The 25713-nt window shown below is 42.9% G+C and overlaps 4 protein-coding genes across 5 annotated transcripts; 2 read left to right on the top strand and 2 right to left on the bottom strand.

Moving 5' to 3' along the window:
* Positions 1-501: 501 nt before the first annotated feature.
* Positions 502-19735, bottom strand: LOC120447095 (trans-1,2-dihydrobenzene-1,2-diol dehydrogenase). The gene is made up of 5 exons (XM_039628501.2): positions 19576-19735; positions 1808-2212; positions 1370-1649; positions 1065-1311; positions 502-1014 (listed from the first exon to the last, which is right to left on the bottom strand). The coding sequence occupies exons 1-5, from the start codon at positions 19637-19639 to the stop codon at positions 592-594; spliced, it is 1419 nt and encodes a 472-aa protein (XP_039484435.1). The 5' UTR covers positions 19640-19735; the 3' UTR covers positions 502-591.
* Positions 10149-14550, top strand: LOC120447090 (mucin-2). The gene is made up of 2 exons (XM_039628493.1): positions 10149-10359; positions 12176-14550. The coding sequence occupies exons 1-2, from the start codon at positions 10149-10151 to the stop codon at positions 14548-14550; spliced, it is 2586 nt and encodes an 861-aa protein (XP_039484427.1).
* Positions 15436-25610, top strand: LOC120447091 (diacylglycerol O-acyltransferase 1). 2 transcript variants are annotated; one of them, XM_039628494.2, is made up of 10 exons: positions 15436-15572; positions 18750-19113; positions 19165-19293; positions 19351-19442; positions 19511-19563; positions 24053-24161; positions 24232-24375; positions 24430-24740; positions 24801-25073; positions 25134-25610. In XM_039628494.2, the coding sequence occupies exons 2-10, from the start codon at positions 18761-18763 to the stop codon at positions 25365-25367; spliced, it is 1698 nt and encodes a 565-aa protein (XP_039484428.1). In that variant the 5' UTR covers positions 15436-15572; positions 18750-18760; the 3' UTR covers positions 25368-25610. The 2 variants fall into 2 exon arrangements, with proteins under 2 accessions (XP_039484428.1, XP_039484429.1); XM_039628495.2 differs by lacking the exons at positions 15436-15572; positions 18750-19113; positions 19165-19293; ... (1 more) ...; positions 19511-19563; positions 24053-24161 and adding an exon at positions 24177-24194 and having other exon boundaries at positions 24297-24375.
* On the bottom strand, positions 19787-23873 carry LOC120447088 (exportin-2). The gene is made up of 7 exons (XM_039628492.2): positions 23639-23873; positions 22250-23109; positions 21695-22178; positions 21324-21626; positions 21111-21258; positions 20754-21054; positions 19787-20700 (listed from the first exon to the last, which is right to left on the bottom strand). Exons 1-7 carry the CDS (start codon positions 23721-23723, stop codon positions 19963-19965), a joined length of 2919 nt encoding a protein of 972 aa, XP_039484426.1. The 5' UTR covers positions 23724-23873; the 3' UTR covers positions 19787-19962.
* Positions 25611-25713: the final 103 nt, after the last annotated feature.

Raw genomic sequence — 25713 nt, 5'->3', positions numbered from 1 at the left:
TACTCAAAATTTGACTACGTGAAATTCTTGAATTGAATCTCGCGCCACATTTTGTCAATAGTGCCAACTTTTTTTCACCTATAGGGGGGGGGGGGGTGGAGTGACAATTTATCACGTGACGGTCAGGGGGGGTTGCGGTGAGAGTCACGGTATGTCACATAGGGGGGGAGGGGGTCAAAATGGCCCAAAATTAGCATCGCGAAGTTTATGGACGGCCCCTAAGTACAAACAAAACAATAATATTATGTAGAACATTACTGAACTATCCACGATAATAAACAAAACAGGAAAATAACTGGTTATAAGAAATTCAAGTTCCAAATTCACCACTGCCTATCAACCTTTTGTGGAAAAGCTCTATTTTAAGTAGCGACTTTGATACTTTTTAGCCTGGACACAAACCACATGAAAAGCCATGATAAACACCTTATTCGCACAGCGATTCGTCACGACGCAGGCTTTCCTTAAACTTGGTAACACAATGAAAAATGCGTTTATAACTACTCGTTGAAAATTGTCTAATTTATTAAAAACATTACGATTAGCTTCTGCCGCAACAGGTACACGCCCCGCATTTCGGTGCTGCACCAATCAATGACCTTTGACCTGGTCTTTCTCTCCCTGCTGACTGATTTCCAAGCTTCCGCCCATGCTGACATCCTCCACTACCCGGCACGTCTCGCTAGCCAGCTCCTCCGGATCTTCGACTATGTCTTGAACATCCTCGATCTGCCTCTGCAGATCTGAAACCTCGCTGCGACTAGCGAATTCACCGACCCCCAGTTCGGCGTGGATGGTGTCCATTAGATTGGCCAGCAGCAGGCTCTCGTTGTGACTGAAGTCATCGCTCTCCATGCTGCCCTTCAGAATGCAGTTCCGCACTTCCTCGGCCTCGTAGCACATGCCCAACCGATTGTGGTAGTGGGTGGGTGGCATCTGATCGCCACCGGGGAGGGGGAACTCGTAGTCTACCTCCTCGGTGATCAGGCGAGTGGGACACCAGTAGTTGTTCATCTTGGGGAAGAATGCATAAAGCAAGATTGTAAACTTTGGGCACAACCCACCTTAATGGACCCATCCTTGCCTTGAATAACTGCCTGGTTGCTGAGCTTCTTTTCGGAGCTGACCTCGATGAGAGCCCTCTTTCCACGCGTGAAGCACAGTTCAATGTCGGCGGACACGTCCACGTGCTCCGAGCTGACCCTACCGCTGACCTTGAGGCAGCGTGGAACTTCTCGAAACACCCACAGAGCCAGCTGCATACCGTAGACCCCGAAATCGTTGGTTACCCCGCCGTAAAGTCCTAGTCTCCTGCGAATGGCTGCGAATGCAGTATGTGCTGGATTTGCATCTAGGTATAAGCACTTACCCCTGCGAAACGGGCAGCCCCAAAGTGCAATGGACCTTCTGTATCTCTCCTAGACGGTTTCGCAGGATCTGATGCCGCAGGTAATGATAGGCGGGCACGCATCTTGGCCACATTCCCTCCATGAGAAACAGACCGCGCGCCCGCGCCTTCTCCAGCAGCTTGGTCACCTGCTCCTCCGTCATGCAGAGCGGCTTTTCACACAGGACGTGCTTGTCGTGGTTCAACATGAGATGGCACAGCTCCGAGTGTTGGGGATTTAGGGGGGAGATGTACACTACATCTGCGCTCGAACAAAAGATGAGTAAGATGGTGTCAGGAGTAAGAAGCTTGAGGAAGTGTGTGTGCTATAGTTAACTGTGAACGAGGACTATCATTTGGCTTTTATTTAGAAATGAAACCCAAACCCTTAATATTAGATATAACGTATTAAATACTCACCGACATTCGGACACTTGGCCAGATCCTCGAAGCTGGTGTACACGTTCTCCACCTGATGGCGTTCGGCGAAGGCGAGGGCGTGCGACTGATACGCAGCCACGCAGGACACGATGCGGTGGTGCTGCTCGGGCAGGACACTCAGCGCCGCGGCAAAGTCATCCGCCATGAGGCTGACGGGTGCGATGCCCCAGCGCAGCGTTGGCCTCTCGTCCACCACCCACTCGCCCCGTTCGAGGGTCGCCTTTGAGTCGGCCTTGGAGGAGGGGAACCGATTGATGTGCAGCTGGCGTGGTCGGGGTCGCCACATGTTGTGGTCACCAATATCGCAGCCAACGAATCCGAATCTGCCACGCCTGCCATCCGACCTGCTTGCTGAACGTGTGGCACGACCTGTGGGCAGGTGATCTGCGGAGTGGTTGGATAGTCGCTATTACTCACTTCTACCAGAGAAAACTGCACTTAGAAAAAATATGTTCATGTTTGGTTGTAAGCGAAGTGTACTAATTTTAAAGGCCAATTTTAAGGAATCCCAAATATTTAGCACTTCAGTTACGAACTAGCTTAGATTTAACATAAGTTTTGGAAAAACTACTTTGGTTATATTAAGTGAATCTCATATTTTCCGAGTGTACAACTGCTGGTGACGATCGGTATCTACTTTGTCGCGTAAAACGCATTTCATTCATACAATCGAGCGCTTTTCCACGAATTGGCGAAATTGCGGGTGTTGGTTTTGGCCGCCGGCAACCGGTCCGGACTCCGCTCCATCCGTGGACTTGGACGTGGACCATCTACGTCGAAACCGAGACGACGAGCGCATTATGTGGCGCTGTTTAGTGCGTCAGTTCCTCCATAATTAGTCATATTTGTTTAGCATCACAACTTGTGAATGACTCTCTGCCGCTCGTTGCAGCTCAGTCAGGTTTAAAGTCGCTAGTTTTTATGTTTGTTGTGTTGCTTTTCTTTTACTTATTGTTTTTGTTTTTGCCGTTGTTGGTGTTGTTTTTGTTGTTGTTGTCGTTGTTGTTGTATTGGCCTGGTCCTGGCCAAGTTGGCCAAGTTGGGAGCTGCCTGGGCCGCGCACTTTGCGCTTCGTTCTGTCCGCATTCGAATTTCACTTTCTTTTTTAGAAACTAAACATCGGACTGCTTGTGTATTTATCACCGCAGCGCCTTCCGAATGGGTCGTCGCACTTTGACAAGTACTTTGTTAGCGGGACACGCATAAAATAAATACAAATTCGAATAATTCGAAGTATTATTGTTGTACGTTTAATTTATGAAACTAATCTACAGGATGTATACAAGCCATAGCTGATTCAAACCACAAGTACTTAAATTGGAAAGATAATAAAAGGATTATTCCATTATCTATACTGTTTAAATAATAACCTTAAATTTAATTAATATTGACAGAAGTATAAACATTTATATTTCATCTATTATTGTGATGATAGCGCATAGAAAATTCGATCTTCCGCTGCCCAAGCTGCCACCTTTCCCGGCTTATTTCACTTTTCAATAACTCGAGTGCGTGCAACAATGTACAGCAGCGAGTGGTCGCTTCTGTGTGCGAGTGTCGATGGTGCGTCCCAACAAAAAGCAAAAATTTGTTTATCTAATTAGCAATGCGCCGGGCGACGTCTTTTCGGGGCGGCAGTGCTTTTCACCTGATTTTGCATGCATGGCAGGCGGTGCAAGTGGCAAGTCGATGGCCGTAGAAATTGCCCTAACCCCAAATGCAAAGCGATAAAAATATGTGCGAGCCGCCTTTTCGTTTGGCCAGTGAACGAAAGTGTTCTTTGGTTGGCTCCAAAAAATGCTGGAAACTAACCAAAGTCCAAAATGAGAAGAAAACAACCAACTCTCGCCCTGTGCCGGAAATGTATTTGTATATGTCACTGCGAGTGTATGTGTGTGGGTGAAATTATGTGCCAGTGAAAGGTTGCCTAATTTCTGTCATTAAGCTACACGGGCACGAGCAGGACTTCGAGGTGCACTTAAAACAATTGGAGCGAACACTCAGTTACATTCATATTGTAGCGTGATCCGGAATAAATATATAATTTATTTTTTATATGTAGGGAACTTATGAAAATGACAGCTCCAACGTTAGTAAACTTCCCCTAAGCTTCTTCTGGAAAATATTTTGTACCATTGATTGCATTCCTCTGCATATTATTTATAGTGTAACACGGAGGGCGGGGGGAACGCGACAAGAGCTGACAGCCAGAGCACACAAATTTGCCATGCGTGTGTGTTTTGATGACTCTTTCCCGAGAGCGACGACACGGCGGAGACGACATGTTCATTAAAGCCAGAGCAGCGTCATCTTGGTCGCCAGCAGTTGCCGGTTCCTCTGGCGCACCGACAAAGCAAATAAATACTCAAATTTGCATGCCTGCAACATAAATCGTCGCAAAATATTAAACAAGTCAGCAGCAACAGTTGAAATCAATAAATTTATTGATACAATTTACACGGCCGAGTGGGCTGCCAGATAGCTGGCCACATGCAACATCGGCCGCATGCAACACATGCGCTAATTAAGGGGGTTCCCACTTGCTGGTGGGGGTGTCTTGGCAAATGCTGCACTTGAGATGGCGAGATGGCCTTGCCATTGCAAGTGGCCACTGGACAAGTTAACGAGCCCGGCCAAATGACCAACTGACTGAGGAAACCGGGATGGGGATCTTAAGGTGGGGAAAAGGAGGGGAAAAGGAGGAAAACAAATTACCGTGGGGGGATTTAGTGAGGTACATTACAGTGATTTGCGATGATTTGGTCCTTACTCTGACTCGATTTCATCGGGGACAAGCCACCGAAATAAATTAAGAGTCATTTGAGTTTTATTGTTAACTAATTCCGATTGCATTCTGTTATTTGAGTTTAAGCTTTTTTCAATTCTGAAAGTGGGCCAAAACCGTCCATTGAATTTACCTTCTTCTAGTAAAAGATTTAGCAAAAAAAGGGAAAAAGAAAGTGGAATAAGGTGCAAACGTACAAATTCTAAAACGACGGGTACTTAGGAGTGCGCACAGATATTTGCGAGTTGTGCCATTCTAAGTTTCGAAAGTCATGTGTCAAGTTCGTTGCCAAAGTCTTTTGATTTGCCATAAGCTTTTTGTTCGTCGTTTTTGCAACACTGCGCCTATTGACACCTTCAACATGTTAAAAGAAAAGGGGGACAAAGGGAGGCTCTGTGGCCAGTAAACAGCATAATCTTTCCGCAGCCGTTGCTATTTCATTTCATTTCTTCATCGTACTGACGAGTTTCGTATGCATGCCTGTTGGCTTACTCTAATCTTCCCCTCAACTACGCACACGCCCAGCAGCAACAGCAACGCCAATTGACAGCCAGTCATGTCATGACTATTGCCAATTGTTTTTGCTGCCCAAAGCTTTTAACATATTTTACAACCCGATGGCCAGTAGAAATTTATTTTGAATGTTTGATGTTTATGCAACAGGTGGCAGCGAAAGTGTAGATCTTAGGGTATAAATCTAATGTTCTCTTTCATTTAATCTTTTTAATAATTTAATAATTGCACTAGCATTTATTTGCATCTTTGACTTTCCTAAAATCCAAAGTTCTGCTCAGAATATTCAAGTGAATCTCAACAGAAAATAAAATCAAACCTAATCAGAATTCGTGGCCAGCAGCGGTAACATGTTGCAGGTAGTGAAAAGTGAGTCTGCCTTTGGGCAACGACAGCAAACAGGCAGCAACAAAAGCGAAAAGACGACAACTTTGGTGACGAAGTCGACTGCGCTGCCAACTGCGATGGCGACGCGTGTCTTTATCGATTCGTTTTGGCCAAAAGCGTTGGTCAAAAGCGTTGCGACGGCAGCAACACCACGAAGACAAGTGCAGGCTTTGCTTTTCAGCTGGTTCGATGTACCTGAAAATCTCAGCCGAAGCCGAAGTGGCTGCTGCCTGCGTCGACGACGCTGCCGCTTTTAACAGTTTCGAATTTTAGTTTTGGCCGAGACCACGCGAAATCAGTTAACAAACGGACGCGTTTTGAAACGGATGCACTGGCTGGTGGCACTGGCACTGGCATTGGCACAGCGAAGCGAAACCTGAAGCGCCCGAACCTCTGGCTCCTCCATAAAGATCCCAGGTTTTGTCCCAAAACCCGAGGCCGTGCGAATGTCTGTCGGTTTCGGCGGCAGAAGCTCGAAGAGCTGCTATCTTCATCGGTCGCGCTGGTCGCTTAAAAGTGAAATTTACTGAATGAAATGAAATGTCTTCTGGCCAGCCCCACTGTCTGGCCGAGTGGCTTTGTGTTTGATTATTGATTTGTGACTATTGTCTTGTCGGCAAGGAAGCGTCTGCAAATTAGATTGCCGCCCCAAAACGATTAAAAAAGCCTACAAATTATAAGAGACATTTCTCGCAGAACCGCTAAAATATTTGTTCCTGTGCCAGTGACATTGAATGGCCAGCCGATTGGCCCGAATAAAGGTGATGTAAGATCCTGCTTAGATTGTGTAAGCTTGTGAAAGTGAGAGAACAAATCGTACAGGGAAGAAAGTGCCCGAATGTTTGTTAAAAAAATTTAATGCTATATAGAAATGACTTTAAAAACCAATGGAAGACATAACCAGAGAAAAATATTTATGGATATTTGTATGACATATATGCCACTTTGCTCGATCATTGATAGCTTAACATCTTGTAAGCCTACGTGTGATTTAAGAAAATCATGAACGACTATTTATTGCAATTGACTTCAGCTTAAGTTTAATCTTGATACTTTAAATACATGAGTGATCACCAATCAATAATCTGTGAGGACTAATTGTACTTTAAATCTATCTATAAAACCTCCAGTATTTGTAAGGACCTTATGATCCTCTTTTGCTAGGAGCCCAAACTCCTTCAATTTGAAAATTTCCCCCAAAGTGCTGCTTGTAATAAATCAAACTATGACCTACTTTGTTTTTAGAATATCTGAAGTAACATTTCACTAGCAGGACGGTCACGATATATTGTCGTTGGACATTTTCCCGCATTTTCCATCTATCAACTCTCGATTTTCAATGGTATAATCCATGAGTGCGGATGTTGCACATAAATTCCACCTTTCTTCGCCAGCGAAATCGAGTGCTTTGTCTCTTTTACGATCTTGCATCTCTGCGCAAAGAATTAAGATGCTGAATGGCGTTAAAGCCGGCGCTTATGCCAACGAAAAACAAACAAGCAAACGGACATCACTCATACGCCGTGTGTACAGAATCAAAGAGGCGATGGAAGGCAAGGAGAGAAAGGGCACACATCCTCTTGATTTTCCCGGCACTCCCGGGCCACTCGGCGCGTTTATCTTTCACTTAAAGTGAAGATGACATTCTTTAAATGAAATTAACTGCCGGCAACAAAAAGCCCGATGCTGCAAACTGCAACTGCTGATGCATTTGTAGATGTCGCTGCTGCTGATGTTGCTGCTGCTGCTGCTGCTGCTGCTGCTGCTGCTAATGTTGCTGCTGTGGCAGTTGCTTCTGTTGGCAGTTGGCAGCTGCTTTGGCTGCAATTAGTATTTGTCTTTGGCTAATACGCTGCCATGTTGGTATGCATCTCAGTGCGCCAGTTTCTTGTTGCTTGTGTTGCAGCTACTGCTACTGCTGCTGCAGGTTGCAGGTTGCTGCTGCTGCTGCGGCTGCTGCTGCTGGCATAAAAACTGTCGCGCACTTGAATGGATATTTGGTCTCGGCTTCGGTTGTTTGTCTATTTATTGGTCTGTTTGCTTGCTCATCGGCTTTTTATAGCTGCCTTTTTTACACACTCTGGCTTAGCCGTCCACTTAACAGCTGTCGCTTTGAGTGCATCTCTCACTCCATCTCCATGTCTCACTGATTTTTTCCTAATCCCAGTGTCTCCCAGTTTCACAGCGCCACTGCAGCCTTTTGGGTTTGATGTTGTGGGCAGCGTTTGAGTACCGAGTGTGTCCGCTTTTAAGATACACCGAACGCAAGTGCTTGGAATGGCATTTATGATAGGGGATCATATAGTTTTGACTTCGCGTGGGTTGCTCAATCTGTGGCTATCAAAGGTGTCGAGATCCTGTGAGTCACTGGAAAGTTAAGGACTAGTTTTACTGCACCTTACCCAATTGATAAGAAATACTTAAATTTAATCGGAAATAAACTACTTTATGAAACAGCTCTTCGCTGTAGCTTTTTTAAATGTGCAAACATTAAAGCAAGTTACATTTATATCAATTACAATTAGTAAATTCAACTTGGTTGGCCCAGACAAATTAGTTTGCTTTAATTTGAATGAGTAACAAAAGTAATTATATCTTTAAATGTAAGCTAGAGATCTAATATATATATATATCCAATTTGTATACCCTGTACTCGAAGCGTAGAAGAAAATTCTAGATTCGTTTAAAAGTATATAACACGTGGAATCAAGCGTTTCCTACCATGTTAAGCACATATGTTATTTATAAGTTCTGTTTGTTAAAATAGTCATATAATATTAGTTATGAATTCTGAAAAAGGTTTTATTTTACCATTTTTCTTGGAATTTCCATTGATAAGCCCTTCCACTAGCTGAGCATTTGATTGCCGAGTAGATCTAGTTTTCTTTATTGTTAAAGGCTTGGTCCTTTTGTTATCTGTTGCTGAAAATTACACCGATAATTCTTTAAACTTGCATTTGATTAACAAATGCGACAATCGCACAATAATTAGACTGAACACTCACTTAGCAAGCAACACATTTCTTTTGTCATGTAAAGCTAATAGAGTTAAATAACACGGAAATTATGCGTAATTAAACGCATTATGCAAAGCCGATGTAAGATAATAAAAACAATTAAATAACTCACACGAAACGAGAGCGTCAAAACAAGTTAGGCCTACCGCATAAAAATGCAATAGCTTTAATGAAGGAAATGGGGAAAGATTGAGGGAAATTAGGAGCGATACTTGAAAATGTTTGGTCAAAAAGTTGGCCGGGATAAATTATTATCAACTGCAAGTGCATCATCACCCCTCCCCCACTTTTCTTAGCCGTCGGCGAGTTTTATTTGATTTTAATTGCTGCCATAGCAAGATGTTTGCCATTTAATGGCTTTATTTATGCGTGTAGTAATCAAGTTAATTTTTACGATTGCCGCCGAGCGCGAGGCAGCAGCAACAACAACAACCGTAGCAGCATGCAGGCAGCAACAAGAAACCCGTAGAGCTGCTGCGAATAAATGCAAATTTTCTTTTATGATCAAAAAGCACAAGTTTCACTTTCGATGGGAACGAGGCAAGCCGGCAAGCGCAAGCCGAAAAGAAATATTCACAAAACCGAAAAAGAGGCAAAGATGACATGCAACTGGGAGGGAGATGATGATAAGAAGCCCTTAGGACATCTTTTCGAGAGGAAATGCAGAAGAAAGAAAGCCAAAAAGAGCAGAGTCGCCGCCCACCCAGGTCGTATAACATACATCATCTGACCACCAGTGTCCAGTCCATTTCCCGGTATCCTGAGAGTCATCTGCTTATTCATCTGCCGCATAATACCATAAATTAAGAATTAATAGCGTCGATCTTGAAGAGGCGTCTTTTATCAGACCGATACCTTGCTTAGTTCATGATGAATGGTTTAAGTCGGACTAAGATTTCCCTCAGTCCAATAGCCAAAGCAATTCTGCGAATATGATCATGTAAAGAAATAATTAGATGTCCTTCTGAACGATAAGTTTGTTGCTTAAGTCTTTTGTTTCCCCAAATAAAAAATGCCTATTAAAGCATTTATTACTTGAATATCATACGTATTTTCCTTAAAAAATAATAATTTTCCAGTAAAAATGCTTCAGGACTTTTAACGTTGCTGAAGCTCGTTATTTTAAATTAAAGCCTTATCACTTTATACATCTTCTCGTTTATTATTCCCTCAATAGGCCTCGTTAAAATCCGATTTGTGAAAACAATTTACAATTTAATACCTTTTCATTAATAAACCGAGCTAAGTGAAAGGTTAATTATCTTTACTTTTTAGCTTATATTAAACTGGCATTCCATTTTATGCTCACAACTTAAAGGCTACCTGAATTTCATACCAGCTCTAAATTAACTGGCCAACCATCTGGATAACAACCTGTTAAGTGAGTCGAATGCAACCACCGCCAAACTTCCTCATTCACGTCCGTTGTTATTCAATAGTTAAGAATCAATTGCGGTGGCTGAAATTGCACAGATCAAGTTAGGCGGACACAATCGATGTTGGCTATTAAATCATCAGCGACTCATAACCGAAACTGAACAATTTAACCAAATTCCAGATAAGACGAGAAGCAACAGAAAACCCGAGACACCGATCAACGAACCAAGCCAGCCGCAAGATGATTAGTGAACGCCACAAGAGCCGCGATTTGGTTACGATACTTGGCCTGTTCCAACTCCTGCTCCTCGGACTCGGTCTCGGACTCGCCTCCGGCGACCATGTGGTCGAGGTCTTGGCTCAATCAACAACCGCATCCACATCACAGCCGCAGACTTTGGAGACGATTGGCAGCCAGGATGGGGCTGCTGTGACGCCCGGTGCGACAACAGGTGAGCGAACAACGTGCAACAACCGCAGCGAAATGAAAAATATGAAAGATTTGCACTTTGATTTTGTTTCGCCAACATAATTGGGTGGCTGGGTGCGGAGAGCGGGCACTATTTTAATGGCCAGCATTAGGAGATCAAACAATTTTGAACGCAATCATGCGAGGCATTTTAATGCGAATGAAAGTGAAAATCGTCTGGCAACATTGTTTCGTGGTCACAGGCAATTATGCAAGGATAAATGGGATACAGATGCATGTGCTCGATTGGCTGGGATTGGAGTGGCTCCGGTTAAGCTGAGCTACCCAGTGTAGGCAGAGCGCGCCCACCCATAATGAAAATCCAGGGGAAGGGCTAAACGACGCAGTGAATACCCTACAATTCAACTGGCATTTTATCCGACCAAATTTAACCCCTATGCATGAACATGAATATTATTAATGTAATATTTAATTCTAAAAAAATTGATGATTTAAATGATTTAAAAAGTAATTAATACATTTTCTGAAAAATAAACATCATATATACGACAGTCTCATATTTAAATAGGTGATAAGACATCTATTTTATATAGTATACACTATAGTCTCTTTTTCCATTTTAAAATGTTATCCGACCAGCGAGTCAATTGCTCTTCATGTAAGCGTATTAAATGCCAATTGGTACAAGGAGATCAAGATGCAAGAGTGGCCATTTCCGCCTGTGTCAAGTGCATGTCCTCACGTCGAGGAGCTGGGAGCTTATAGCTCCGCATGCCTTTGCAAGCGCTCAAATGGAAAGCGATTTGTCTGGTTTTAGCTAATAATTTATCGGGCCTCCGCATTCGCATTCGCATTCGCAGTCGTCGCCTTCGCCTTCGCCGCCTCTGCCACTTATTTTCCTCAGTCCGTTGATCAGTCAATCAAGCAGAAGGCGAGCTAAAACCAAGCCGAAATCCAAGTCTACCCGAGTGGTTCCAACGAGACCTTGTGTCTGGCTGTCTATCTGTTTGCGGTGTTGATTGCCATGGTCGTGGCCCCCACAGATCAACGCCAGCCATCAAGGAGGAGCCATCAAGTGTTGTCTGCCAGGTGGGCGTTGGGTAGGCTTCACCTCTGACTTTGGCTTTATTAACAGCCACATGGCGCGCAGATGAGCCGCTTTTGAGATCCCGGCAAGCGACTTCGGCTTCGGATTCAATGGATGCTCCTATCAAGCGCTCAGTATGCGGGCATTAAAATCAATTTATGCAAAATTACTCGAAAGCGATAAAAGTTAGATAGCCACGAGAGAAGTTCGATGAGATCACTTGTGTATTAATCCTTCGACCTCACCATTCTTGCAAGCATAATGTAGTTACCCATATTTATAAACATATGCTTACTTAAGCATCCAATCCATTATTAAATGCCCTTCACGAAATAATAACAATTCTATCCACTCGACATCTCTAAGTAATGCAGTTTTTTGTATTGCTGGTATTTTGGTAAAATAAATTATTGGGCAATAAGATGTTTATGGTGTTTCAGAGTAATATTTCCAATATATATTAAATGCATGAAAATGCAAATAAAATTAATTCATATAGCTCCCCTCGCTATGAGCAACCAGGATGCCATCTCAGCCAAGTGACGGGACAAAAACATTTGTTAACACTTTAACGAGTTATGATTTAGCCGGACTCTGTCTTTGAGCATGGCCAATAGCTGAATAGCCGAGCTCCACGCTGAATCTCCAGCTTGAATGCCTCCCGGCCAGTTGGGGGGCAATTAAAGTTGCACTTGTAAAAGTAAATTGATACGCTGCTCAATCATCTACCCCTGCGTCCTCTCTTTCACAGCTCCACGGCTGGACCCGAACAACAACAACGAGTGGCGTCCTCTTGGACACGGGGATCCCCTGCAAAAGGATCCCACCTACGACTACAGTCCGCCGGCCTTGGATCGCGTTCGCTACTGGGCGGAGAACAACAGCACGGGCCAAAGTAATCCGGAGGCGAGGAAAAAGGAACTACCACCGGAGGTTCTGCGCAACAAAACGAAAAGTGAGGTACTGCTCCTTGGAGTGGCAAGTGAGCGCGTTAGGGTGCCGCACTCCCAGTCATATCCACCAGTTGGTGGTTTAGGCCACTACCAGCAGCACCAGCAGCACCAGCAGCACCACCAGCTGCAGCAGCTCCAGCAGCAGCAACAACAAGCTAAATATGCGGCCATCCGAAGGAGCTACTATGCCCCCACCCAGCAACAACATAACCCACAAATGCCACAGCAAACACACCACATGCCACAGCATCTACATGCCCAGCAGCACATGCCGCCCACCCACTTGATGCCACCACCCATGATGATGATGAAATCAAGTGGTTCGTCCGTTTCTCCCATGGAATATAGGCACAGTATGATGGCCACGGGGGCGCCCACCTCCTACATGAGCCTCAACCATATGAGTTCACCAACTCCCAAACAGGCGATGACTTCCTCCGTGATTTACCATCAGCCGCCAGCGATGGGTCACCACACCTCCATATCGTCTTCAACGCCTTGGATGACCAGTAGGCCACCATATCGTTTGAGTTACTCCGACCCTCATCTGCAGGAATCCATGCACACATACAGTTTTTCAAGGCCGCATAACCAGCAAACGATGATCTACTCGCCCAACTCACTGCCAGGACATCAAAATGGAGCGAAGACAGGTCTTAGGAAACCCTGGCTCCATGAGCTTCTCCAAAAAGAGGTGGTGGTAACGTCGAAGCCCAAGGTTAAGCCTACAATGCCAGCCACAAAGTATTTGATGGGCACAACCAAACCACATCACCCACAACCACCAGTTGGGTTGGGCTTAAGTTCCACCCGTCCCCCATTTACCTATGCACCCGTAACATTTGTGCCCGGTCCACCCACCATAGCAGTTCCGACTGTGGCCACTAGAAAGGAACCCCAACCGGAAATCTACATCACACCCACTCCTCAAACAAGTAGCTCTGGTTTTAGGCCCATGATGATGACCAGCCCTACCAGCGTGGGAACCACTCCATCAACCACAACGACAACTTTGCCCATTTATCAGCGAACCACAACGACCAGTAATCGTTTACTGATCCCCCAGACGAGCAATCTAGCACAGAGACCCACAGTGGCTCCTGCTCCCAGTGAACCCACTACGGACTCTCTCTTCTCCCACTACAAGCAACCACCGAAGCCGCTGCTAGGACCCATGTACCTCATCATCGAGGGTCACTCGAAAGTGAAGACCTATGGCCAAAATGAATTGGATCCACATAGTCCCAAGATAGTGCCGGTTATCTCAAAGAGGGAACCAGTGGTTAGGATAGCGGATCCTAATGAGAAGAGGGGAACTGTGGAGTCCTATCAGGTGAAACATTTGCACACCAAAACCACGCCTATGACAACTACAACTACGACCAAAAAGCCCATTACTACGAAACCTACGACCACAAGAGCTCCAGAAAAAACTCCTGTATATAGCACCACTAAAGCACCAGTTAGCAGTAGCACTACAACAGTTGCTACCGCTACGAAAACCACAACCTCAAGAACTACTAAGGTGCCAATAAGCAGTACTACCCCCTTAATTACACCACAGCCCACTCCAGATAACCCAAGCGGGGTCAATGATCTGATGAGTCTACTGGACAACATGTTTGCCGATGCCCAAAGGATAGCCTCTTCCACTGATTCGCCTTTGGTAGCCAGTTCGACCACGAGCACCGTTCTGAAGCCAGTTAGCACCAAGTTGTTGCCGCAGCAACCGGAACCCAGGATATCCAGTCAAGCGGCGGGCATAGAGAGCCTCCTCGAAAATGACACCCATGAAGATGATGAAGTTGGTGAAGGTCTGGGGTCGCCGATTTCCACTGAAACACCACCTCGGGCAACGCGTCAGGTATTTGACTATGATCAATTGCCTGAGTCACGGATTAAAGACGGGGTCACCACCAGAGATGATATTGTGGAATACGATGATGATGATGATGTGGAGGAGGGCATTGAGGATGATAATGAAACGGTCACTGATGCTCAACAGGAAAATGACGAGGACGACGAGGAGGAGGCTGAAGAGCCAAGCAATTTACTCAAACGAATCGATCAATTTGTGGATGATGTGGATGATGGTGATGACGACTTGGAGGATCTTATCGAGGGTCTGGACGAGGACGAGGACGAGATCGACGAGAGGCGACAGCAGCATTAGCCCAAAACATGCATTTTTCTTGAACTGCGCTCTATACCAAATCTATCAAAAACTTTTTCTCACGCCTAATACGTTCTTGTACATAAGTCAGCTTTAATTGAATCTGTATTTATTTGTTGTTAGTTGTTAGACCATGCCGGCGTCACAATGTGACTGCATTCTATACCCAATGTAATTCGAGCAAGGAGTTTTCGTTGTGTAATTAAGCATTAAATTATTAAAATTTTTCTACGTTTTTTAGTTGTTAAGTGTGAAAATAATTGAAAATAAAACGAAATACGAAGATTAAAGACAATAGAGCCATCTATTGGGGAGATCAGCCGAGTGCGCCACCTATTGCGTAGCAAGCTGCTTTTACACAAGTATTTCTACACGAACACAAGTACTTAGATGTTAAAATTAAATTAAGGTAAGTTAAATCACTATAATACGATAAATAAAATAATTGTATTATTATTAAATTATAAAGTAAAAAATAAAGTTAAAAGTACATTTTTCTGATAAAAATTTATTTATATAATATATTTATATTTGATAAAGTATAATAACTATAATATTAGATTTTCAAACAAGCCGCCAAATTTCTTTCCAGTAAAATCGATCGTTCACTGTTCGATACCGATACCTTAAGTATTTCTGACAGTGATGGCATATTAGCAACAAATCTAAGTGTCTAAGAGACAAATCTGTTTCGAGTATTAATTTTGTACTTATTATTACACTTTACTTTTAATACTACCTTTGGTATAGTTTACAGTCAACGTTTATGGCTCTCACTTCGTTCCATTTGGGGTTTCCCGCCAAATGAAAACATTTTACGCTAAACTTTGGACATCACTGATGTTCGACCTATTGGCTCGCTCTGTTTATTTCCAATTGGATTTTCCAAGCGTCAGTTGAGAACTCGCCGTTGAAGCGTGCGGATAACGGTAAAAATAGGCCGCTTCTAGTACGTGAACATTAGTCTGCTCTTGTTGGAAGCATCAACAACAACTTGCCGATTGGATTAAATTGTGTGCAAGGTGTGCTAAACTGAGTAGCAAAATAATATATTATTAACTAAGTCCAAACAATACAAAGTTCACAAAGCTCAAGTGGAAAATTAAGCGATAAGTGTGAGAGTTTTTTCTGTGTTTGTTTACGCTTCTTCAGAGATCTTCGTTCTCTGTCTCACTTTCGCTTTTGTTTGGAGTTTACGAAGGCGGAGTAATGAACTTGAGCGAGTAAGAAGAAGATCTGCAAATGCAGTTGTTCCAATCGGAAATGTGTTTCTGTGGCCACTGAAAAATAAAACAAAAGCAACAAGTGGCAAACACGTGCAGAGTGATTTGGTGACTCAAAGGCCATTAAAGCGGCCTAATTTTATGATAACTGCAGCTAAGCTGATAAAGAACTAGAGAAACTTAACAACAAATCGTATATAATCGAATAGAGAAGCTATATATTTGCATACCATATAGCCATCATAAATTAGTGAAACTATCTCCGCCTTCCCTTGAATTGAATGAGCGGTGATAATGTCTATATAACTAAATGTGTGAATGCGTGTGCATATATTTGACCAATGGCTGTCTAACCTTGATCCGGGCATTGCGTCGGGAACTGAAAAATACAACATTTCAGAAATGTGGCGTCTCGCCATCAAACAGAAAAAGCCAAACAGTAAAAACCAAACAAACTTCTATGCCAAAAAACCGGTTTGTGCTGAAAACCCAAACAGAGAGTACTTCTGACTGGAGATAAAACGACCCAACAAAAGGAAAAGAGAGAGCTTGTGTCTGGTTGGGAAAACAAATTCCATTCCAATTAGAAATTATCAGTCGCACGGCAAATGTCAGACTCCGGCTGATAAGAGCATTGTTTTTTCCTTCTGATTAGAGAGAAACCGTCAAAATTTTTGTGTCTTTTTCCTCTCGATAAGTTATGCTACAGTAAAGCTTGCCATGTTGAACTTTACATTCTAATAAACTAGACATGGTATCTTGAAAAAAAGAAGAAGCTTTAAAAGTTGAGTTTTTCTTTAAACAAATAATAGGAAGATTTCATTACTCAAAGCCAGAAGACCCTTTTAATTCGATTCCAGCAAGATCGCCCTATAGAATTCCGACTCTAGCTTGCATGCATCTGATTTACATGGTAAGGGGCAAGAGAATTGTGATTAGGGTGGCCCAGCCAAACATGTCTACCCTGGCAACATGATAACGAGGGGATTATGCAATCTCCGAGTTTATGAACCGCAGCATGATAACTTTTATCAATCGATGTTCCATTGGGCGACGTTCAGTACTCAAGCTCAAGTTGATGAATCGACTTGAATTACTGACCTACTTGTATCGTCGTTATGGAAGGTTCTCCTTATAAAGCTGCAACCGGTTCCGGCAGTAATTATTCGACCAAGTAGGACACAACTCAAACTCCTGGAATATTTGCACGATTTTAAGGACGCCCTAGGACTGTGCATAATATAAAAATGAACAGTGGTCACTTAGTTGACGAAACTTTTCCAAGATCCATTATCATCTGTTGAGGAAAGAAAGTGGCGAAGTTACCGCAGTACCGCCCCCACCTTCGCCTGTTTAAATATAAACCGAAAGTTCAACAAACTAATCGTCAAACCGCAAGAGTATTCAATTCAGGTTCGGTTTCCACATGCGGGTTGTATAAGTACATATGTTCTTACATATCTACCCGAACAGCACAGGTCACATAAATAGTGCTCTCGACAGAAAAAGTAATGTAATAATAACGCCTAGCTAGGCGTATGCACATTTTGTATAAGAACCTTCGGCAAGTGAACTTTGCTTTCCTCTCACCTCAAGCTTGAAATTATCAATGTACAAATTTATCCGGACTGTCTTATTTGACCTCTAGTCTGGTTTCCTGCACGGATCTGTAAAATGTACATATATCAATGTATCCCTCTTTGAGTTTTCCATGTACATATTTACATCTCGCACTGCTGCTGTCCCCAAAGCCTGGTAATTACTCATTACTTCGGCGATGAGCCATGACGAGCTCCGACTTCAAGTTCTGAATGACGTTGCGTCACGGTGACTCGACTGAAATCGTTCTGCACTTCATGAACATATGAGATTGCACTTGGATCAGTTCAACGTTCTGAATAATTATGTAAAACTGTGTGTTTGCTGCCAGTGGAATACTAAATACACGCTGAGAGACAAAAATTGCTAAAATTCTTTACAACATTACATCTTTTAAAAGCCATTAGCCAATGATTGGCATCTACGTACGAGTACTTTAAATTGATGTTTAGGCGCATAAGCGATAAGCAGCGATAGTGGTCGAACTTTGATGTCAAATAAACTAGGTATCAAGATACTACTGAAATAAAACTATTAGGTAGAATTGTTGCCTCATTACGTGACGTTGATTTTGTTACTTAGGATTTCTTTTCAACAGATAACTCACAATACTGAACTATAAATATTAAATAATTGCTGAGACAACAATTTCCTAATCGTATCTTGCTAATCGTTGTTTGACATAAACAACTTACGTGAACGCAAATCTATAACTCGAATCGCATTTATATTCAAAAATAGAATCTGCACATACGAGTATAATAAACGGTTGGTTGCAAGTTGGGTGTGATTTTCATGTTTGAGGTTTAGTGCCGATAATGCCCTCCCATTTGGTTGACATGCGATCTTGACTGTGGGAGCTAATGTCAAGTACGCTCATAGTCGCTTTACAACTGGTTTTACACGACTTAAGTGAGAAGCAATTGGCTTAACCACATTATCAGATGCGGGTTCAATGTCTATGCAAATCTGCATCTGATTACACAAACACAATCAGCAATCTCTTAGTCAGCTGAACTTTGACCGCAATGAATGCGGATTTTACTTCTGGTTGGGTCCGGATTTATTTGTTCTCTAACATAGTAGATCTAAACAGATCATAAATAAGAAGCGAGATATGTGATTATTTGATTAAGACATTTTATTACTTAATTACCCTCATTACTTTTAATCAGAGTGTCGTACTTATTCAATAGATTACGTTCACTGATTAGAACCTCCTCCTGGGATCCGATCTAAGGTATATGTTGGTTAAAATAAAAGCACTTAATTATTTTATAGGGATAGCAAAGCAAATCTTATCTTTGCATTTCAGCTGCAAATGGAATTTGTGATAAGCATGAACTAATCATCATAAATTGAAATTCCTTCATATAGAGACCACCACCATGACCACCAATAAGGATCCCCAAGATAAGGAGCCCGGGAAAGCAGAACAACCGACCAAGAATGGCGGATCCAGCGGCGTGGGAATCATGAAACGCTTGAGAAGATCGGCTTCCGCCACGGAACATAATCTTAGCAGTCTGCGGAACCGCAAGTCAACACAAAATCTATTCGATCAGCACGGGAATCCCATCGATCTTAGACAGTATCGCAAAGTTTTGGATAAGGATGAAAATGGTAATGGAACAAACGCATCCGAGAAGAAGCTGAGATATAGGAGAACACAAAGTGTGACTCGGGCTGAGGAGATATCCAATAAGGAGGAGAAACAGAGAAGAGCTCAACCTGGCAGACCGTAAGGAAATTAACCTTTTTAGTCCCAAATTCAGGGTTTGGCTTCTTTCAGAATCCATCGGCCACGAGATTCTCTGTTTTCTTGGAGCTCTGGATTTACTAATTTTTCTGGCCTGGTAAATTGGGGATTTCTACTGCTCTGCATTGGAGGTCTGCGTTTGGGTTTGGAGAACCTGTTGAAGTAACTACGATAATCTTAAGTAAGAACACGAGTTTTAACTAATTCCCCACTTCCCAGATATGGCATTCGCATTAACCCCCTGGACTGGTTCTTCTTCATAAGCGGCCACAACGAAGGCGAAGGCCACAACGCTTTAATCCTGAGCATTTGTAAGCACCCACTAAATCAAGGATTTCCCAAGCGGAATTCATAACCTTTATATCACCATCCGTTACAGACTCTTTAGTTCACATCTCGCTCTGTTTGGCTGTGGAAAAGGGTCTAGCCATGGTAAGTACTCACTTTGATAGCATCTCACGCCAAATTTCTTCGGTGGCGACTTCAAATATGTTATTAGCTTAAACATGGTTTATATGCTAAATTTAAAAATCTCTAGGTAATTTTAGATACAGAATTTTGATAAATTAATTGAAGCTTGTTGACAAGAAATGATTTATTTATCAGAGAAAAAAGTTTGAAATATTCCGAAGTTATCGCAGTTTAAAACAACCAATTTCTGAAAACATAACTTTTAATTGTTTACAAAACTTACATATAGATACATTATAAACAAACTTTTATTGACAATAAACTGGGCATGCATGAATGATTGAGTGCGTGTATGTGAAGATTCACGAATGTATGGCGAGGTTTGATTGCGATGAATAAGCTCCGAGTCGTTCGTTTCCATTAGGCAATTCGCACTCCAGCCTGATCACAATATTTCTGTATTACTTGCTTGTATTCCGGCTCCAGGGGCGACAGCAAAGTGGAGAATTCTCCTGCCCTAGCCTGGGCAAACTTAGAGAGCGAAGTGGCTAGAAACTGGCGGGCATCCGTAATCTCAGCCAGGTAATCCTGCTGGTTGGGCTGGGCATTAGTAAGTTGGGCATATGCCACTTGATAGCCCGCATCCGGATCTTCGGCAACTCCTGCTGGCTCTCCTAATTCGAGACCCTTCAATTTCTCTGGTGGTCGCTCAAAAAGATCGATTAGAGAATGCAGCAGTCGTGGCCAGAAAGTAGCGTACTGTTGCTGCAATATTTCTGGAGTTTCTGTAAGGAGCTTAGTGACACCCACGGCCACCATTTTGCGATCCTGTTCCTTAGGGACCTTTCCCATTTCGGTTATGAACACGCGATCCAGCAGCATTCCAAACAGGTTAGGCTGAATCTCATCTATCAATTGAGCCATCTGACTGCCACTGAACTTGATCACATAAAAGCTGAAGAAGATTATGATGCCGCTTAAATACTTTGGGGTCTTTGAGAGAGACAAACGCTGGAAGAGCAAGCCAAAGATCTGACGAAGATTAGTTTGAATCTCAGCAGAAGGGTAGTATGAAAGCAGATTCTGGAGCAGATAAAAACCTTCATGGTCGTTAGCCTTGGAGGCAATCATCTTTTGGAATATTCCGAGGATTCCGCTCTGAAATAAAATTGATAAGACTGGAAGCTCTGATATTTTATAAGTTAACTTACCAGTTTACCCAAGGCTTGAATCTGAGCTGAACCCTGCTTGATAAAAGCAGAAATAAGGCGAATCAATGGTGTGACATTGCCCGTCCGGTCCCACAGAGCTGGGGACAACAAGCAAGGGAACAATGCCCAATAGGGTTCCGGTATTGTACCAGAACCCTCACGCATTTCCAGCAGCACAGAAAGCATCTGGAAGACGTAAGGCATAAATTCCACAATATCCTGCTGTAAGAATCCTTGGAAAACTGGGAACAAAGCCTCCTCAAAGGAGCTCACAGCCGAGGCATCGGCCTGACAAACAATTCTAGTGGAAAAGAAAGTTTGTAATTTATCTTTAGCAACAAAATATATAATACTTACTTTATACACAGAGCCAGCGTTTCAAAAAGGTAGTGATTAAAGTGTGGACGCGACGGCATTTTGGTGAGAATCTCGGTAAGCCGTGGAAGGGCGACGCCCATGAAGGGCATGGCAGCCGATTGCAGAACCGAAAAGCTTCGCATGATAGCTACAAATAATAATTACGGCTTTGTTAACAAATCAGAAACGCATAAGGTATTCTCCCAAACTCACCTTTCATTACATACTCATTCTCTCCGGATCCTGGAAGCGAAAGGGTCGCAAACAACCCGCTAACAAGTTGGGTTGCGTGAGGTTGTAAGACCTGAGGTCCAAACAAGATCGCATTGCTGGCATCCCGCATAGTTAGGATCTTCTCCACGGAACAAGCAGCATAGCTATGAACAACGGGGCTTTCGGCGGGGAGATGTCTAATAAGCTGGGGCAGGCAGTTGGCCAGGACTTGGGGACCCAAAATGCTGCGGAACACCATTATATATTTAATGGCAGCAGCTTTAAGCACGGGAAACTCGTTAACTGCAAGGAAAAGTGGAAGAATGCAGATATAGGATGGGCGAATAAGGAAAGTGGTTATTTGGACATACTGTTGGGTCTCTCCAGTTCTGGAATAATTTGCTGGGCACAAAATTCAGGAAGTGGGACCAACTCCGAGGTCTGTGTAATGCCATGCTTTTGAGTTCCACCTCGAGATGCCCACGAAGTAACCAAATAAATTGCCGTATCCTTTGACCTCCAATTGGTAGCCGGATTCTCTTTGTACTTGGTCAACAATATCTCTAGATACTGGCCAAAGATGCCAAAGATCTTTTGCTCAAAGTTGATTGATAAGGTCTTGACCAGATCGCATGCTGCCCGACGTCGTGTATCAATGTCAGAGCCTTCAATATCCCTCCGAATATACTCCTCCGGACTGTCCTCAAAAATTTCTTCATCTGAGGGCCGGATATCTAAATTGGGAATGACTACTTTATCGCAGATCTGAGCCAGAATCTCTGGATTCTCAAAAATGCTCTGATAGTGCGGGCGCTCTGCCACGACAGAGAGGAACTGCAGAGCATGCGAAACCAACTGCGCGCAAAATAGATATAGAGAAATTATGGGATTAATTATTAAAAAGGCTAATGCTTTTGGTTACTCACCGAATCGTACTTGGTTTGCAAGCTGGTCTTGACCAGCAACTCCCAAACTGCAGTCACAAACTGCTCCATAAATGGCTTGAACTCCTCGTCGTACTTTTTCGCATATAGGCAAATGTTCTCGCAGACTTGAGCACGTAGATGCTCCAAAACACCCGCATCCTCATCATCTCCAGTACGCAGGGATGGCACATCCGCGGCCAGTTGTTGAATAAACGCTCCCATCCAAGTGTTGATATTGTCCTCAAAGAATTCTGGCAAATCTTGAGAATTGAGCGAGAAGAATACTTTGTTTACAAGGACCAAAGAGCCGTAGATGACCTTCAAAGCCTCGGCATTGTTCTCGTGCACTTTGGTCAGCTGCATAGTGGCCTGGAGCAGATCTGTCAGTGGTTTAGCCATGCGATCCAGCACGAATTTGATCTCCTCCCACAAAGCCTGCGACTTGAACTCATAACGATAGCGCTTGAACAGCGAGTGTGCGGTTTGCAAAACGCCGTTGATAACATTGAAATCGCCAGAGGCGAATCTCTCCACCATCTCGTCGATAAGCTGCGGCCATTTTTTGGGAAAATCATGTTTGCCTATGATGCTAACAGCGTCGCTTAGTTGTTTTTGCAATGCCACCGGTGAGTGAAGCATTAGCGTTACGATCAGGCTCTTAATGGTGTTCCTGTCACTTTCGTGAATGCGATCCGGCCCATCGCTGTCCAGGTGGGCTGCCCAATTCCGCTTAATATAGTTCTTAAAGGCAATGGCTCCCGCCACCCGCGTGGTCATGTCCACTTGGGCTTTGTCTATCAGATTGAGCAGTAGGATCGGGTAATTCTGCTGCAGTTCCGTAGACTCCAAAAGTTTTTCGGCTATAAAAGAAGAAGGATTAATATTATGTATGCAAATCCATCAGTAAGGAACTGATATAGGAGCCTAAAGTGATCCTCGGTAGTCTAAATTAAATTTATTTCATGACAAACAGTAAGACTTTTATACAATATTTAAAAATTTTGGTTATGGTTATTTTACATATTTTAATGATCTTCAAATTTTGAAGTGAAGATCTGCACGTGTGGTCTCTATAAGCTAAGTATGAGGATATTTAGATTTTGGCACGACTTAAATAGTCCTAAAACTAGGGCTATGGCTTTGAAATGTTGCTTGGCAACAGTCATATCAAGATCAGCTAATCTCGAATCAGTGAATAGAAAGCTGCGCGACTGTAAAATTCCATAGAGGTTGGAAAAACTTGTAGAACATTTCAAATGGATTTAAAAACCGTATTATATTTAAGCGTCGCCAAAAATCATTTCCCGCGCACACACACATCAGCAGCCCTGCACGCATGTGCAGTTGTGTGTGTGCCACAGGCACACGCATTCCTACACACACACTCACCCGGCCGGCGGACATTTGGATCGGCGCTCAGCGTCTGCTGCAAATAACCGGCCAGCAGCTGTAAATTTGCCTCAGTCACTTCCATTTTGAGTCTGTTTTCTTTACGATGGTCCTATTTGCTTTAATTTAAATCACTCGAGGCTTTTTCCTCCACACTTTTGCAACATGAAATGAAATCGCAATTCGTTTTTGCACACAATGCTCGCAGATCTGGAGATGGATCTCAGGGCGGTGTTTCGCTATCGATTGTTAATTAGCGATGAGAGAAGTTACAGTTACTGGGAATCGATAGTTTTAAAATTTAAATGTGCATATTTTAAATTGATAACACATTTTTAAATGATAACTATAGTTGTTTTAAAAAAGAATAAAATCATTTAATTAAAAAATTAATCAACATTTTTAATATTGCAGGAAATAATTGCAGAGGGCTTGGGCATATTCATCCAGATAGTCAACATTGTTGTGTTGGTTTGCCTGCCGGTGGTAACCATTCACCTGAAAGGACATGCTTTTAGTTTGAGTAAGAAAATAACTAAGCTGAAATGTATTTTAGGTAACATATTTATTTTTCAATTATTTAATTTCTGTAGTGGGCGCTTCAACTGTTTGCTTCTTTTACTCTGTGTTGTTCCTGAAACTCTGGTCCTATGTGCAGACGAATATGTGGTGCCGTCAGACTTACTATCAAAAGAACACCCGTGAGCGGCGACCAAGTATAACTTTGGCGGAACTAAGTATGTTAGGATCTCTTAACACCGTGTTATATTATAAATTTATCTTTTATCCAGAAAAAGGTGTTTTGGATGGCGGGGATGAAGACGAGGACGTTTCAAAGCTGGTGCAATATCCTGATAATCTCACGTACAAGGATCTCTTGTACTTCCTTTGCGCGCCCACACTCTGCTATGAGTTGAATTTCCCGCGAACTTCGCGAGTGCGCAAACGCTTTTTGCTGAAGCGTTTACTGGAGGTGGTGATCGGAGTGAATGTGGTTATGGCTTTGTTTCAACAATGGATAATTCCATCGGTTCGGAACTCCCTGATTCCGTTCTCCAACATGGATGTGGCCTTGGCCACTGAGCGACTCCTTAAACTTGCGGTTGGTAGAGTGGAAATTACATAAAGCTTACGTATCATTTAATATCGTTTCTTTAATTAGCTACCTAATCACCTTTGCTGGCTGTGCTTTTTCTATCTAATGTTCCACTCTTTTCTAAATGCGGTGGGCGAACTGCTGAATTTTGCTGATCGCAATTTTTATTGTGATTGGTGGAATGCGAATAACATTGATACCTTCTGGCGGACATGGAACATGCCAGTTCACAGGTGGTGCGTGCGTCATCTCTACATCCCTGTGGTACAAATGGGCTACTCCTCAAGACAGGCCTCTACAATTGTGTTTCTGTTCAGTGCCGTGTTCCACGAATATTTGGTAAGAGGGCTGCTATTATGTATTTGAATATTTTTACAATATTATTATTTAAATTTTCAGGTCTCCGTTCCTTTGCAAATATACAAGATCTGGGCCTTTATGGGCATGATGGGTCAGATTCCCCTCTCGGCCATATCCAAATCCATTGAGAAGAAACTGGGTCCCCGAATTGGCAATATAATCGTGTGGGCTTCCATAATTCTCGGTCAGCCTCTATGCATAATGGCCTATTATCACGATTATGTGGTCCAGCATTTTAAAAACTCACTCAACGGCACCGACTACGGGAGTTAGATTTCAATAACGTCATATTTTTAAAATGGAATATCCCCTGAAATATCTGCATTGGTCGTACTTTTCGTAATTTATAAGCCAGAATGCAAGTTAAGAAGAAAACTTGTGATTGCCAAAATACAAAGCATATTTTGTATGACTTTTGCACATGCATGTAGTACTGATGAACACAAATAGATTGTTATTGAATGCATTTGTTAATGAATTTAAGTGTCATGTAAATAAAACAAATTTTAAACTAAAGCTTTTATTTTGGTTTTTACTAATATTTAATTAATAATGAAACTAACAGATATTTAATTAAAATAGCTTCGTATTCGATAGTTTCTTCACTAGAATACGCTAT

Source organism: Drosophila santomea, chromosome 2R (assembly GCF_016746245.2).
Source record: "Drosophila santomea strain STO CAGO 1482 chromosome 2R, Prin_Dsan_1.1, whole genome shotgun sequence".
NCBI classification, from domain to species: domain Eukaryota; kingdom Metazoa; phylum Arthropoda; class Insecta; order Diptera; family Drosophilidae; genus Drosophila; species Drosophila santomea.
The sequence above is the reverse complement of the archived record's forward strand: the minus strand, read 5'-3'. Positions and strand labels throughout refer to the sequence as shown.